Source organism: Acomys minous (genome assembly GCF_964271855.1).
Source record: "Acomys minous genome assembly, chromosome: 11".
NCBI classification, from domain to species: domain Eukaryota; kingdom Metazoa; phylum Chordata; class Mammalia; order Rodentia; family Muridae; genus Acomys; species Acomys minous.
Genome location: NC_140492.1, coordinates 55,786,433 through 55,802,591, shown reverse-complemented (window position 1 = coordinate 55,802,591; position 16,159 = coordinate 55,786,433). Strand labels below are relative to the sequence as shown.

At 44.7% G+C, this 16,159-nt stretch overlaps 1 protein-coding gene across 7 annotated transcripts in view; it reads left to right on the top strand.

Moving 5' to 3' along the window:
- The window catches only part of PARP9 (poly(ADP-ribose) polymerase family member 9), a 25,339-nt gene extending 9,180 nt beyond the window's left edge, over window positions 1-16,159 (top strand). For all 7 annotated transcript variants that reach the window (XM_084800490.1, XM_084800489.1, XM_084800491.1 and 4 more), the window contains 7 exons: window positions 252-464; window positions 2,096-2,314; window positions 4,372-4,429; window positions 9,109-9,495; window positions 9,887-10,026; window positions 12,123-12,297; window positions 15,293-16,159. In XM_084800490.1, coding sequence (XP_084656616.1) covers window positions 252-464; window positions 2,096-2,314; window positions 4,372-4,429; window positions 9,109-9,495; window positions 9,887-10,026; window positions 12,123-12,297; window positions 15,293-15,735 — 1,635 coding nt within the window. In that variant the 3' untranslated portion in view covers window positions 15,736-16,159. The remainder of the gene's footprint in view (window positions 1-251; window positions 465-2,095; window positions 2,315-4,371; window positions 4,430-9,108; window positions 9,496-9,886; window positions 10,027-12,122; window positions 12,298-15,292) is intronic.

The window sequence follows — 16,159 nt, the reverse complement described above, 5'->3', positions numbered from 1 at the left end:
GGCCATTTGGCTCTTTATTTGACCAATCAGAAGATGATGGAGAACAGTGTTTACAACACACCAAGACAGGAGATGCTTCATAATAACGATAGTGCCAAAGTTCAGACTGCAGCCAGATCTCTGGGTACAGAAATCAGCCTTTGAATACACAGTGCACAAAGGCCGTCCCCCAACATTCAGGGAGGTACAAATTAGTTATTTTAGGAGGGATTTTTAAACAATGACTCCTGTGTTTTCTTCATTTTTTTCAGACAGATGTAATTGTTAATTCCGTATACAAATACAATCTTAAAGTGGGACCTGTGTCAGAGTCAATTCTTAAACAAGCAGGCACTGAAATGGAAAGGGAACTTGACAAGATTGACTTGTCTTCAAATTATCAGGTGGTACATGTCACAAAAGGATTTAAATTGTCCTGCCAGTATGTGTACCATGTGGCATGGCGACTTGATAACAAGTGCCAGGTAAGTTCAAAATAAACTTGATGTTTGTACACTTGCACAGTCGATGTTGTTAAGTTCCCATTGCTTGATTATGTTTATGAAGTATCACCAGACGGTATAGCCCTGTTTGGAAACACATCAATGACAGGGTGAAAGGCTGAGCAAGCATGGTTGCCCCCACATCCCCACGTTTGCAGTGTCTCTGTGTGCACACTGCACATGGGCACCGAAACCCAGATCCCCTCAGTCTGTTCACCAGTTTCCTCGGCAATGCGCAATGACCTGTTCTGTCTTCCATAGTGAGGCAGGGGGTCCAGCCTCTCCAAATTTCCTTTCACAAATTAAATTCCAGCAGGAGCTGGATTCAAATCTATTACCCGGTCTCTTCCAAATGTGCCTATAGTAGATATTGGCTCTTAGCCCACTCTTCCCGTTAAACACGAAAGTTAGAAAGTAGCAGGAGTCTACCCGGATGTAGAGGAATGCTTAATCCCAATGTGTCTTTTGTCTATCTGTCTGTCTGTCTGTCCATCTACCCACCTGCCCGCCCGCCCATCCATCCATATCTATCAGCCAGCTATCTATCTATCTATCTATCTATCTATCTATCTATCTATCTATGATAGTGTCTCTCTCTACAAAGCCCTAGCTATCTTGGAACTCACTTTGTAGACCAGGCTGGCCTTTAACTCACAGGGATCCACCTGCCTCTGCCTCCAGAGTGCTGGGATTAAAGATGTGTGCCACCACACTTGGCTATTTTTCTTTTTGTTTTTGGTTTTTTGAGATGAGGTCTCACTGTGTAGCCCAAGCTAGCCTTGGCAATCTCCCTGCATGGGCCTCCTGAGTGCCGGGATTATAAAGCACCACACCTGGCTTGTGTAACTTTTTTTTTTTTCTGTGTCACATCTTGACCTCTCTTAAAGAGTTCTCTAATGCCAGATTGGCCAGACAGCCTTCCTGTCTTTATGGTAATTCAATGCAATACTGAAAAGTTGATGGAAGCTTACTGGCATGGTGGCCTACTCTTTATTTATTTATTTTTTTTTAAATCCCAGTCCTTGGGAGGTGGTGTCAGGCAAACCTCTGTGAGTTCGAAATCACCTACTTTACACAGTGAATTTTAGATTAGCCACGCTGCATAGTGAGATCTTGTCTTAAAAAAAAAAAAAAAGGAAAAAGAAAAGCTGATGAGTGTTTAAATCTACCAAAACTGTCAGCACTTCTCCAGGAGAGGCTACACGGCAGATCTTAATAATGCTGAAGGGATCCTGCTTGCTTCTTTTAGTCTCCATCTTCTTCAGTAAACTGTCAAGGACTGTGCTGCTTTGGGAGTGGCAGATGGATGGCACACGGATGCTTGGCTCCCTGAGCTAGGGAGATGATCAAGGCCACATGACTGGGAGAGATCACAGTGCTCAAATGCCCTGGGTAGCATTCAGTCACCTCAGTTTCCCAGCCTTCTATTTCCCCCAGTTTAGCTCATTGCTATAGTGGGGTTTGTGGAATGGGGCCTTACTAGTCCCGTGAGGACACAAGAACACAACCCTAAGTGCAGGCTGGCAGGGCAAATTTTGATCACAAATGAATGTTAAGTGAAGTTTTATTTTTGTCTTAAAGGCTGATCTTGAGAGCTTGTATTTATCTTACAGGTGTTGAAAGATGCAGTGAAGAGCTGCCTGGAAAAATGCCTCAAGCCAGACATAAATTCCATCTCCTTTCCTGCCCTCGGCACAGGACTGATTGGTTTGGACCGGAGTATAGCAGCGTGGATAATGTTTGATGAAGTTTTAGCATTTGCCAAAGAGCACAGGGGGAAAACACTAACTGTAAAGATTGTGATCTTTCCAGCAGATGCGGAGACACACAGAGTGAGTTAGCTGTGCTGGAAAGCCTTACAGCTTTTCATTCATCAACCATGTCTAATTAGTATCTCTAGTCTAACATACTGAGTAAGGAGCACAGTGTGCTGGGGTTTTAACTGGAGGAGGCTTCTGCCCTTGGCCTAATGGCAAAGGCCATTATCCAAGCCATGTTCACACTACTTAGATTTTTTTCTTTCCCTTCTTCTCGTTGACATTTATTCTCTCTGTTCCATAGACATAAGCAACCTATTTTTGGTATGAGATGATTTTTTCTCCCCTAATCCCTTCTCCTCCTTCTTGTTCTGAAATATTTCTTGAGGGTTTTTTTGTTTTGTTTTGTTTTGTTTTTTTGTTTGTTTATTTTTTGGTTTTGGTCATGGATAGAGCTGGGTATCCATAAAAGGCAATAGAGGGTTATTTAGCAAATATTTCTTCGGTGGGGGGAGGCTGTTTTGTTTTGTTTCAAGACAGGGTTTCTCTGTGTAACCCTGGCTGTCCTGAATTCAACTGGTAGACCATGCTGGTCTCGAAGTCAGGATGGATCCACCTGCCTCTGCCTCTCTGGGATTACAGGCCTGTGCCACCACACCTGGCTATGCTTAAGTATTTCTAACCCTGCACCATCTCCTGCCTTCTGAAATGACCTAGCCAAAGAACTGACTTCACCCGTTATATATGGCCTCTCTCACTGTCTGTTTTATCAGTGGAATGTTAGCTCATTTGCCTTATTTCCAAACTTTTGGATGGGGACAGCAGGGAACAACCAGGGCATACTCCCTTCAGGTTACTAAATATGGTAAGATCAAGGGATTTTATTTGCTCTAGAAATGAAAGCTACAGATACAGTTTATGAAGGAAATGCTCTATAGATTAAGAAACTTCATCGTTGAGTTGAGTGTGTTGGGGTACATCTTTAGTCCCATCACTTGGGAAGCAGAGGAAAGAGTATCTGAGCCAAGGTAAACACGCCTTTAATCCCAGTAACCTGGGACACTGGGGGGCAGAGGCAGGTGGCGCTCTGAGTTTGAGGCCAGCCTGGTGTACAGAGGGAGTTCCAGGACAGCCAGGGCTACATAGTGAGATAGTGAGACCCTGTCTAAACACATACACACACACACACACACACACACACACACACACACAGACATATACACACACACACACTCACTCACACACTTCATTTTTGAAGTGTAGATATAAAGCAAAATCTAGTCTTTTAGTCTTTATCTTACCATATTATCATTTTCCAGTAATGCCTGTTTTATCAACTTTGAACAAGAAAGATACTGGATAAGGTGTTTTCAAACCCCTAAGAGATTTCATTGATTTCAGGTAGACTCTGTCTTAAGGGAAATGGCTAGAAATAGCCAGTTTTTCTTTTGTAGACTCTCTGTAACAATGATTACCATATAGAACATATGTTGAATGCTTACTATGAGTCAGATCCAATTTTAAGTGGTTTATAACAATTAACCCAAATAAAACAGTTTGGTGTGCTCATAACATTGAGAAGTAATCTATATTTTTATTTTAGTTTTAATTCAGCACCTACATTCATATCTGAATGGATAAGTGCTTATATTTTGACTAAATTCTGACAGGCTTTTATTTGCTTTAATTTTAGTTGTACTAATTTCTCAGATGTTCTAATCCAGTGGTTCTCAACTTTCCTAATGTTGAGACCCTTTAATATAGTTTCTGTAGACCGGGCTGGCCTCAAACTCACAAAGATCTGCTTGCCTCTGTCTCCTGAGTGCTGGGATTAAGGGCGTGTGCTACCAGGCCCGACCGTCATAAAATTCTTTTTGTTGCTATTTCATAACTGTAATTTTGCTACTGTAATGAGTCGTAATGTGAAGATCTGATGTCTGACCCATGGGTTGAGAACCACTGCTCTAACAGATCACAGTGCAGCACATGTTCCCTTGGGTTGTCGAAGGCCTGTGTTGGAGCGTGTGGCAGTGGGGACCGAGTGGAATGACAGTGGTGTGGTGCATTCTGGGAGAGGTTTCATTACAGTGGGTGTCTGCTTTACCGTGACTGTTGTGCTTTGCTTATTTTAGGTTTTTTGTGCTGAACTGACAAAGAGGTTCAATGAGCTGAATCTCAGCAGTAACAGTGGTGAGTAAGCAATGAAGAGTCCTGCGGGCGTCAGTGGTACAGGGGTGGAGGCAGGAGCATCAGGAATTCCACGTCATACTCAGACAGCAAGTTTGAGACTGTCCTGGGCTACATGAGACTTTTGTTGTTGTTGTTGTTGTTGTTTTTCTTGACAGGGTTTCTCTGTGTTGCCTTGGTTGTCCTGGACTCGATTTTTAAGACAGGCCGACCTTGAACTCATAGTGATCCGCCTACCTCTGCCTCCTTGAGTGCTGGGATTACAGGCGGGCGCCATCGCACCAGGCTAATGAGACTCTTTCTTAAAGAAAGGTGGGGTACCAGGTGTGGTGGCACACACCCTTAATCCCAGCACTCGGGAGGCAGAGGCAGGTGGATCGCTGTGAGTTCGAGGCCAGCCTGGTCTACAAAGCAAGTCCAGGACAGCCAAGGCTACACAGAGAAACGTTCCTGTCTCAGAAAAACAAAAATGAAAACAACAACAACAAATCCCGAACTGTCCAGTTGATCTTGTGGCTGAGCTAGGTTTGGGATTGCTGGGATTTCGGGGTGAAGCAGTCTGGGATGCTGTGATCTTGTGGGGTTCCTTCTGTATCACTTCCTTTGGTGGGTGGAGTGGACTGGCATGGACTGCTTAACGGCTTGGTAGGCTGGCTGTTGGGAGTCCTGCGCTGGTGCTTATTAGGAGCCTGCATTTGTCTGTGGAGTGATAATGATGGTGTTTACCAACCAGCAAGATGGCTAATCAGGTAAGGCACCTGTTGCCCAGCCTGAGGACCAGAGCCCAGCTCCCCGAACCTACAGGGTAGATAGACTCTCGCAAACTGTCCTTTGACCTCCACATGTACACTATAGTACAGGTGTGCTTTCAAAGACACGCGTGCGCGCGCGCGCACACACACACACACACACACACACACACACAGAGGCAGCAACAGAGACAGAGAAAGAGCAATCACACACTGTAATTTAAATAAACAATAGACAATATTATGATAATTTCTAATTATAAAAAAAGTGCCTAATGACAAAGCATTAGACCAGTTCCAGATGGCAAGGAAGGAGAAGATGGGCAAACTCCTGAGGTGTACTAGGAGAGGGAAAGAGCTTCAAGAACGGCTTCATGGACAAGAGTGTTTCTAAGCTGAGCTTTGGGATGGGAAGACTTCCGTCGGCCAGCGGTGGTGGGGCAGCGCTTGAGATGAGTAAAACCGACAGGAGTGAACCAATACAGTGCGCGTTTGGGAGGTCACGTGTAGCATAGAGGAACAGGTAAGGAAGGGCTGGGGTTTAGGTAAGGCTAATGCCCAAAGGGAATCTGCAGGATGTGTATTACTGAGCTGAAGCGTACAGACAAGGATCATGATTTCTCAGTGGTTCTTGAAAGCATCTGGGGCTGGAGAGATGGCTCAGAGGTTAAGGGCATTGACTGCTCTTCCAGAGGTCCTGAGTTCAGTTCCCAGAAACCACATGGTGGCTCACAACCATCTATAATGTGATCTGATGCCCTCTTCTGGCATGCAGGTGTACATGCAGGCAGAGCACTGTATACATATAAATAAATAAATAAATCTTAAGAAAAAAATAAAAAGAATTTCTTTTTATTAGGAAAATAATTAACCTTCAGGATGTTTGATAAGGATTGTCTTAGATTATCAAGGAGAGATTATACCAGCCAGGGATGAAAAGAAGCACATTTTCATTAGATGTTTATATAGTAAATAGTTAATTGGGTGTGTTTTGGTTCTTAGAAAAGTTACCCTCAGTAGTTTGAACAATTGAGTTATCTGAAGCAATTCTTCCATCCTAATAATGATGGGTCAGGGAGGTACCACTTTGTATTGTTTTATTTCCTTCCAGAAAGTAATGGAAATTCCCAAATAAGCATTTAAAACAGCAAAAAGTACGCCTCCTGTTGAAATTTCCTTCAAGACTTTTGTTGGCTTAAACATTGGCTTTTCTTTCTCCTCAGCTCCCCTCCCCCTCCCCCTTCCCCACCCCTCCCCCTCCCCCACCCCCTCCCCCCCCTCCCCCTCCCTTACAGCTCCGTCCTAATACTTTTCATAGCTCCTGGTACCACCTAGCTGGACATCGGTAGAAAGATGCTGACTGGTGGTCTTTCGTTTTATTTTATTTTTATTTTATTTGGATTTTCGAGACAGAGTTTCTCTATGCATCCTTGGCTGTCCTAGACTCACTTTGTAGACCAGGCTGGCCTCGAACTCACAGCGATCCTCCTGCCTCTGCCTCCCGAGTGCTGGGATTAAAGGCGTGCGCTACCATGCCTGGCCTGGTCTTTCTTTTTAAACTTTGAAAAAATTATTATTATAATTTATTAAGTAGTCTTTTTTATTATTTAAATTTTTAGTTATAGGAGGAGGGTTGTACATGTGCACGTAAGTGAATTTTGCCTGCAGAGGCCAGAGCTCCCTCCAGCGCTGGAGTTAGAGCTGTAAACTGCTGGATGTGGGTGGTGGGAATCGAACTCGGGTCCCCTGGAAGAGCCATACATCCTTTTCCCCACTTGAACTGTCTCCAGCCCCTACCCTGGTGTCTTGGGATCACTGCTGGGAAGCAGAGTTGTGTAAGCATTAGGGTCAGCTGCCCACACCCACTAGCTTGGTGGACATGATTAACTAGTAACGAGTCTGGGAATCTCAAGTGACTTCATTTGTATAATGAACTAAATAGTACTTATCGCATAGGATTGTGAGGCTTAAATAAAATAATATGAGTGTGCCGGGCGGTAGTGGCGCACGCCTTTAATCCCGGCACTCAGGAGGCAGAGGCAGGCGGATCGCTGTGAGTTCGAGGCCAGCCTGGTTTACAAAGGGAGTCCAGGACAGCCAGGGCTGTTACACAGAGAAACCCTGTCTCAAAAAACAAAAAACAAAAACAAATCTGTGTGAAGCCCTTGGAGAAATGTCTGGAATAGTTCTCAACTTGCTTTTTCTCCCCTCAAAATACTGTGAATCAGTCATGTAAAGGTCATTTCTTTTCATCAATATAATAATGTTCTGTTATTGAAGGGGATCGGGTTATTTGCATTGGGCACTTAGTTCCAATGTGAACTTCCTTTTTTAAAAAATGATTTATTTATTATGTGTACAATGTTCTGGCTGCATGTTCACCTGCACACCTGAAGAGGGCACCAGATCTCATTATAGATGGCTGTGAGCCACCATGTGGTTGCTGGGAATTGAACTTGGGACCTTTGGAAGAGCAGCCAGTGCTCTTAACCTCTGAGTCATCTATCCAGCACTTCCCCCCAATGTGAACTTCTAAGATGACTTGGTCGGTCAAGGTGCTTGCTACCTAGGCTGAACACCTGAGCTAGATCTATTGACTCTCTGGACACACACACACACACACACACACACACACACACACACACACACACACACACACCCCACAACTACTAAATGAGCTTTTCAATAGATTTTGGGTTTGATCTTGAATAAGAATGCTTGTCCCAGTTTTATATCATAGATATTTAGGGATTTTAGTTGCTCTATAGACTTCTCAATACTTGATATGGCTAAACTTCCAAATTCCTGCCTGATTGGTGGGGGATGGTACATTTCTCTGATTGCAGCCAAGTTAAGCATCTTTTCACATAGCTATGAGCCATAATATTTACTTTTTTATGAAGTGTTTTGCCTAATTATCTACTTACTGGTTTGCTCCCTTTTTATTTTTTACTTATCTTTTTGTTTTGTTTTTTGAGACAGGGCTTCTCTGTGTAGCCTTGGCTGTCATGGACTTGCTTTGTAGACCAGACTGGCCTTGAACTCATAGAGATCCACCTGCCTCTGGCTCCCAAGTGCTGGTATTAAAGGCGTGCGCCATCACCACACCACTGATCCCAACATTTGAGAGGTAGAGCCAGGAGGATCAGGAATTGAAGGCTAGCCTTGACTACATACAATTTGTGAGGCTAACCTGGGCAATGAGTCACTGTCTCAAAAATACATAAAAAATAAAAATAAAAATAGAGGGGTATCTGAACTAGGAAGAGGATTAGGAAAAAATGTATGAAATTCCAAAGAATTATTTTTTTTTCTTTTTGGTAAGGGAGCAAGGGCTGGCCATGGTGGCACATGCCTTTAATCCCAGCACTTGGGAGGCAGAGGTAAGTGGATTGCTGTGAGTTTGAGGCCAGCCTGGTCTACAAAGTGAGTCCAGGGTAGTCAAGGCTACACAGAGAAACCTTGTCTCGAAAAACCAAAAAAGAAAAAAGAAAGAAAGAAAGAAAGAAAGAAAGTAAGGATCTTATAAGCACATGTTACTACTGTCAATTTCAGAGTTTTGTTTGTTTGTTTGTTTTTGTTTTTCAGTTTTTGTTTTTTAAAATAAATTCCTTGAACTCTGAGGCTTTTTTTTTTTTTTAAGTCTGGTATGTGGAAGGGGTTAAGGGACCTGCCACTTACCAGGTGAGAACAGGTAAAGCCATTTGTGAATTGACAAATCACACACAGCAGAGGGTGACCATGACAAAGCTGTTGCCTTTTGAGCCAAAGCAGTGTTTTTAAGGAGGCCATAAGCTAAGCACGTACGTTCCCTTCTAACTGGTGCTGCTGCTGCTGCTGCTGACAGTGGTGGTAATATTCTCGGGAAAACAGTGGCTGTGTTGTTCTCCACTATTTAAGAACCCACCAGCCTTCCATGTCTGTTTTTGATAGCTGTTTCAGTCCCCCAGTGGAGCAGAGGGGAGCAAAGGAGTGGGCTTGAAGCCGGATCCGCTGCCATCAATCTGATGGGTGTAAAAGTGGGAGAGATGTGGGAAGCCAAAGAATGGATGGAAAGGTTGCTGACCTCCAAGGACCACCACACCATTGCCAACAGTCACATCCTCTACCTTGGGAAGGAGGAGCATGACCTGCTGGCTGAGCTCCAGGCAGCCTCAAGCGTCTCCATCTTAGAGACCGTCTGGCCAGCTAAGGCAACTTTAGAGATTAAGGGTGCCCAGGCTGGCATCATTGAAGCAGCTATGAATATTGAATGCATGCTGTGGGAAGTTCAGGAAGAAGTGGCCAGGAAAAGGGAGAGGAGTCTTCGGAGCTCATCAGGTGAGTGACTGATGGTATATTAAGTTAACATCTCTTGCCAGGCCGGGCGCGGTGGCGCACACCTTTAATCCCAGCCCTTGGGAGGCAGAGGCAGGCGGATCGCTGTGAGTTGGAGGCCAGCCTGGTCTACAAAGTAAGTCCAAGAGAGCCAAGGCTACACAGAGAAACCCTGTCTCGAAAAACAAAAACAAACAAATGAAACAAACAAACAAAAACCCAAAGAAACAAAACAAAACCAAAAAAGATAGTTAAGTAGCAGCAAAAGTTTGTTTCTTAAATCTCTTTAGACCACTTTTTCCCTGTGCTCATCAAACACTGAAATAAGCTTCTCTCTCTCTCTCTCTCTCTCTCTCTCTCTCTCTCTCTCTCTCTCTCTCTCTCTCTCTCTTAGGACAGTGGGCCAATCAGCAAGGAACACTGGATGAAACGGAAGAATTCGACGACACATTTCAACGATACCCAGTACCTTTAACTCCGGAACTCCAGGACCGAAGGAAACAGTTTGAAAAGTGTGGCTTGTGGGTTGTGAAGGTACCTACCTAGTCGTGGGAGGCTCGGGCTCGCCTTGCTCTTACCTGGTTCTGCAGCCAAAATAAAAATTCAGCTGCCAAAGACTGAGAGCCAGCTGCTCAGTGACCTGGAGTCTGGAGTCAAGACCGGGAGGGAATACAGGCCTGAAAAGTATAGTTGGAATCAGGAGGTAGAAATGATGTCAAGATGTGCAGGGCCACAGAGTCAAGGTTTATGAGCAGGTGGCTTACCTTATCGGTGACCATAACAATGGAAAGCCCAACAGTGTTTAGCCCTCTGTGATACCACTGGCTTTTTTTTTTTTTTAAGATTTATTTATTTATTATGATACAATGCTCTGTCTGCATGTATACCTGCAGGCCAGAGGAGGGCATCAGATCACATCAGAGATGCTTGTGAGCCACCATGTGGTTGCTGGGAATTGAACTCATTACCTCTGGAAGAGCAGTCAGTGCTCCTAACCGCTGAGCCGCCTCTCTAGCCCCACTACCACTAGCTTTAATGGGACACATAGTGTGTCCGGATTGTTGGTCATTTCAGTGACTGGCATCTTCTGACTACACAGTAGGTTTGTGTGTACCAGGATATGCATGCCTGGTATGTGCACGCTGTTTAAACAAAGATGCTAGCTTCTCCAATTAAAGTGTCTCACAAGGCAAAACTCTACTTCTCATCAGCAGGGTGTGTTACTCAAAACTTGGAAGAGTAGGGAGTTCACATGGTTTATAGTCTTACCACAGGTGGGGACTGTGTCCTTTCTCCCTTGACCTGCGTCTGACCTCACATTCTCTCTCAGTTGGCTAGCTTTCAAAGAAACAGTGAAAAGGAAAGGGCAGGAAAGAGGGTCAGGGCGTGTCAGCTGCTGAATTACCTAAACTCTGAGAATGGTGCCTGGCCTTTGTAAATAAAAGTTTTTACAGGGGGTAGGGGGTTAAAACATTTGCATAAAAGTCTTACTAGGTAGAGGAGATTAAAAAGATTTTTAACTCCTTCTCATAAAAGACTAACATACGATGTTTCTAGCATGTGGAAGTCAGGGAGCCTTGGCTAGTGTCCTTCCTTAGGGCATTCATCTTTCACAGCTCACCTTGGTTTTGGAGGAGGTGTGTCACTGGGGGTGGGCTTTGAGGTTTCAAAAGCCTATGACAGGAAGCTCTCTCCATCTCCTGCCTACAGATTGGCATGTAAAGCTTTCAGTTACTGCTGTAGCAACATGCTTGTCTGCTTCCTCTCATAACCGATCGTAGACTAACCTTCTAAAGCTATAAGCCGGCCCCCCTTAAATGTGTTCTGTTATAAGATGTTTTGGTCATGGTGCCTCTTCACAGCAATAGAATAGTAACTGAAGCCAGGCATCGTGGCGCACACCTTTAATCCCAACACTCAAGAGGCAGAGGCAGGCGGATTGATGTGAGTTCGAGGCCAGCCTGGTCTACAAAGTGAGTCTAGGACAGCCAAGGCTACACAGAGAAACCCTATCTGGGGGCGACAGGAGGTCGGGGCGGGGGCGGGGGGGGGGGAAGAACAGTAACTAAAACAGGGCTCTCACTTTTTCTTGGAACTTACTAACTAGCCTAGGCTAACCTGCCAATGAGCCCTAGGGACCTGTCTCCTCCCCAGTGCCAGGGATTACAAGCACGCGTCACATTGCTTGGCTTTTTAAAATGTTCATTCAGTGGATTGAACTCAGGTTCTCATGCGTTCAAGCCAAGCACTTTTCCAGCTAGCCCAGCCATCTCCCAAGCATGTGAATTTTTATTATATTACTTTCTTTTGAGACAGACTCTCATGTAGCCCAGGCTAGCTTCATACTTGCTATGTAGGTGAGATTGCCCTTGATCTCTTTCTGACCCTCCTGTTTCCACTTTGGGCACTATAGGCTTACAGCTAACTTTATTAAATGCGTTTATTGAGGGGGGAAAAAAAGGGGCTGGGGTAGAATTTGAAGAGAAACCAAATTAGGAGAGAACTGAAAAGCAAACGTTATGAATTCTACTCGCACAGCCTAAGTAGTTTCCAAGTAGTGCAGGAGACAATTTAAGTAGCCATTTCTTCAGACAAGTTCAATTCTTCTCTTTTACCCCTTTTGCTTATAGGTGGAGCAGATAGACAATAGGGCGCTCCTGGCAGCCTTCCAAGAGAAGAAGAAAATGATGGAAGAGAGATCTCTGAAGGGATCTGGGAGCCTAAAGCTGTTTCAGCAGGTCCCGCATCAGTTCTGCAACACGGTGTGCAGAGTCGGCTTTCACAGACTGTACTCGACACACTGTGGTACGTGTCAGTCTCGTCCTGAGGGCTCAGTTTATCCTCGTGGACTTCTGTGCCTGCATAGACATGTCCTCAGGGCTGCCTGCATGGACACGGGCAAGCAGACATCAGCGTATGGCTGTGGGAAAGGGAGCCTTTGCCCCTGGGCTTCAGGGGTGAAGTCTTTTCTGTCTTTGGTTGGTGGGTGTCACCTTGACACAAGGGTGAACGGCAGGATCTGTGGTTCAGGTTTTAATCTCATCCCTGTTTCTGTGTTCTAGCTGTTCGATCTGCAGGGAGCACCTTGGTGTGTCCTTGTTCTGCCTTTCTTATTTCAACAAAAATTATCAATACCGACCCCTCATTCCTTTGTTAGAAGCACAGTTACTTAAATTTAAGAAACTTGAGCCAGGTATGGTGGCACACACCTTTAATTCCAGCACTTGGGAGGCAGAGGCTGGTGGATCGCTGTGAATTTGAGGCCAGCCTGGTCCACAAAGGGAGTCCAGGACAGCCAAGACTACACTGAGAAACCCTGTCTTAAAAAACCAAAAAAAAAAAAAAAAAAAAAAAAAAAAAAAAGAGAGAGAGAGAGAGAGAGAAACTTGTGTTTTGCAAAACCCCACCCGTTTTTAAAAAGACAGAGTCTATGTAGTCCTGGCTAGCTTGTAGCTCATGGAGATCTGCCTGCCTCTGCCTCCCCTCCCTAGTGACTGGGATTAAAGGCATGTACCACCAGGCCTAGGCCTTTCAGCCTCTATCTCCTATGAATGCATCAGGTATGATCTGGCAGGTGAGATGCTCCATTTTGAAAGAGAGGAGAGGAAAGCCCAGAAACGATCACGCACCACGTGCTGCTGGACAGGAACAGAAAGCACTGCTCAGTCAGGGAAAAAAATCTTCTTTGTCCATTTCTAGTCAACTGCCTAACCAGGAGACTGACCTTGGATTGCCTCACAGGCTGGAGGAACACACTCAGATTACTGTAATTTCTCCAGCAATGTGATTCCTTTAAAATTTTAGCAAGGCTGTGAACGTAGTGGGGAACGCCTTTAATCCCAGCACTCAGGAGGCAGAGGCAGGTGGACCTGTGTGAGTCCCAGGACATCCTGGTCTACAAAGGGAGTCCAGGACAGCCAAAGCTACCCAGAGAAATCCTGTCTCAAAAAAACAAAAACAAAACAAAGTAAAACTCAGCAAGCTCAGTGGTTCAGAGCTCTTGTTGCTCTTGCAGAGGACCCAGGTTTGATTCCTAGGACCCACATGGTGGTTCACAGCCATCTGTAACTTCAGGTGCAGGGAATATGATGCTCTCTTCTGACCTATTCGGGCACCAAGCCCAAAAGTGGTTCACACACATTCATGTAGACAAAAGCACTCACACATTGAATAAAAATGTATAAATATAATTCTTTTTTTTTTTTTTTTTAAAGTCCAGCAAGCAGGGCTCGGAAGTTAAAGACACTTATTCCACAGGACCAGGGTTTGATTCTTAGCCCTCACGTGGTGACTCATAATCTGTAAGCCCAGTCTCAGGGGGATCCAGTGCCCTCTTCTGGCCTCCATGGGCTCTGCATGCACACGGTGCACAAACATATATACATATGCAAGCACTCATACAGACACATAGAAAATAAATAAATGAAATTTACACAAAATAAATAAAAATTCAGCAAGTAAGAGGATTCATGTAAGGTCTAGTTGATGTCTTCATAATGCCACAAGGAGATGATGCCACAGGATCCTTTTTGCAGGATCTTGGTCACACCAATAAAGCAGTTTAGAAATGGATTCAGCAGGGAACTCAAACACTACTTCATTGGAGTTAGATAAAATAGGAGGGCAGGCAAGCCAGCCGGAAGTCTGTATATTAGCCTGGAGGAGGGAAGTAGAAATAGAAGGAAAGTTATTCTTGCAAGCTGCAAGTCAAGACAGCGTGCAGGCTCAGCATGGGGAGTCTATGTCTTCACAGGACACAGTGGGGGAGAGGCGAGCTTCAGAGAGAATGTGATCCCCGGTATCAAGGCAGTCAGGCTTAGGATTTGGGCCAGGAGATAAAAAGGGGCGCGGCTTGGGGAAAAGAAAGGTTACAGTTTCTGCGTCAGAATGAGTCACATCTCTTTCTTATGACTTTGGTTCTACCAACTGGAAGAAAGGACTTTTGAACTGAGAAAACTGCTCTAAGCGTATCTCCCCTACCCCAATTCAGGGTTTCTCTTTGTGTAGCCATGGTTGTCCTGGACTCGCTTTGTAGTCCAGGCTAGCCTCAAACTCACAGTGATCTGCCTGCCTCTGCCTCCCGAGTGCTGGGATTAAAGGTGTGCACCACCACCTCCTGGCTTATTTTTTATTGTTTTTTTTTTTTTCCAGGACACCGTGTCTCTGTGTAGGCCTGGCTGTCCTGGACTCACTTTGTAGATCAGATTGGCCTGGAACTCACAGAGATCTGCCTGCCTCTGCCTCCCCAGTGCTGGTTCTAAAGGCATGCGCCACCATGCCCGGCTGACTCTGTCTTCTTGCCTACTTCCCTTTTTCTTTTTTCTTTTTGTGCTGTGTACATAGCACAGGCCGGCCTCAAACTCACAGTCCTGAAGTCCTAGGGCTGCCTGCTCTCACTGGATGCTATCTAAAGGCTATATTCTCGAACTCTGTAAAGATAGGCCCTTTTGTAGCTTGTATAGCCAGCCAGTGTTCTAAGGAAGACAGATTTCCTTACTGCTGCCAACTGCTTGGTTAATACTGACTTGAACTGCAGTTTCTCCAAATCTTAGATTCTCATGCTTTAAATGAAAGTATTATCCAAATTGCAGATTAATTGACTCTCACCAATGTGAAACTGCTTTGAAAGCCAGCGACTTCTCTGTAACTTCTAATCGTGTGTTCTAAGTAAAGCGTTATCAGTGATACAGACTCAGGGGAGCAATTTAGGGTGGAGGTAATTATGAAAGTCTAGAGCGAATACATATCAGCACCCAAACAGACATCATCTACCAGAACATATTTTTTTTTTCTCTTTCAGACCCAGTTTATGGAACTGGCATATATTTCACCAAGAGCCTCAGAAGATTGGCAGACAAGGTCAAGAAAACCTCTAGCACAGACAGGCTAATCTATGTATTTGAGGCAGAAGTACTCACAGGCTCCTACTGTCAGGGCAGTAACTCAACTATTACCCCACCCCCATCGAGTCCCGGGGCCTTAGATGCTCATGACAGCGTGGTTGACAGTGTCTCCAACCCTGAAACCGTTGTTGTTTTTAGTGACATGCAGGCAATGCCCCAGTATCTGTGGACTTGTACGCAGGATAGGACACTGTCAGAGCACCAGATGTGGTCCCGGGACTACTCATCAGGACCAGAGGTGCCCTCTTACCTGCAGTCCTGGGGGAGGGTCTCATCAGGACCAGAGATGACATCTTCATTGCATTCCTGGGGGAGGGTCTCAAATGGCAGCCCTGTTTAGTCTCTACATGGTTTTAACAGCCAGCAGGGTTTGGGTAAATTGACGAAATGATGGCTGTTGGTTGACTTAAGAGAGTGCCTTGAACGTAACGGATTATCTGTTCACAACGACTGGGTTACTAATGGCACCAACTACATATTAGCATCTTAGTGCCTTCGCCTTTACCTCTGGCCTTGGGTGGACCAGAGCAAACTACATCTATTTCCTGATTGTCTCTCCTCCTTGACACCGTTCATCTCCTTCCCTATAGGTAACAGCAAGAATATTTTACATATAACAAATATTTTTCTGTCTAGTAAATAACTCAATGATAATAAATAACCAAATGATGATAGTATAAGGTAGGTCAACAGAATACTTTTTAGGTTTTCTATATAATTTTATAAAGCACTTTGGATATCCAAATAAATCACCTTTGATCTGA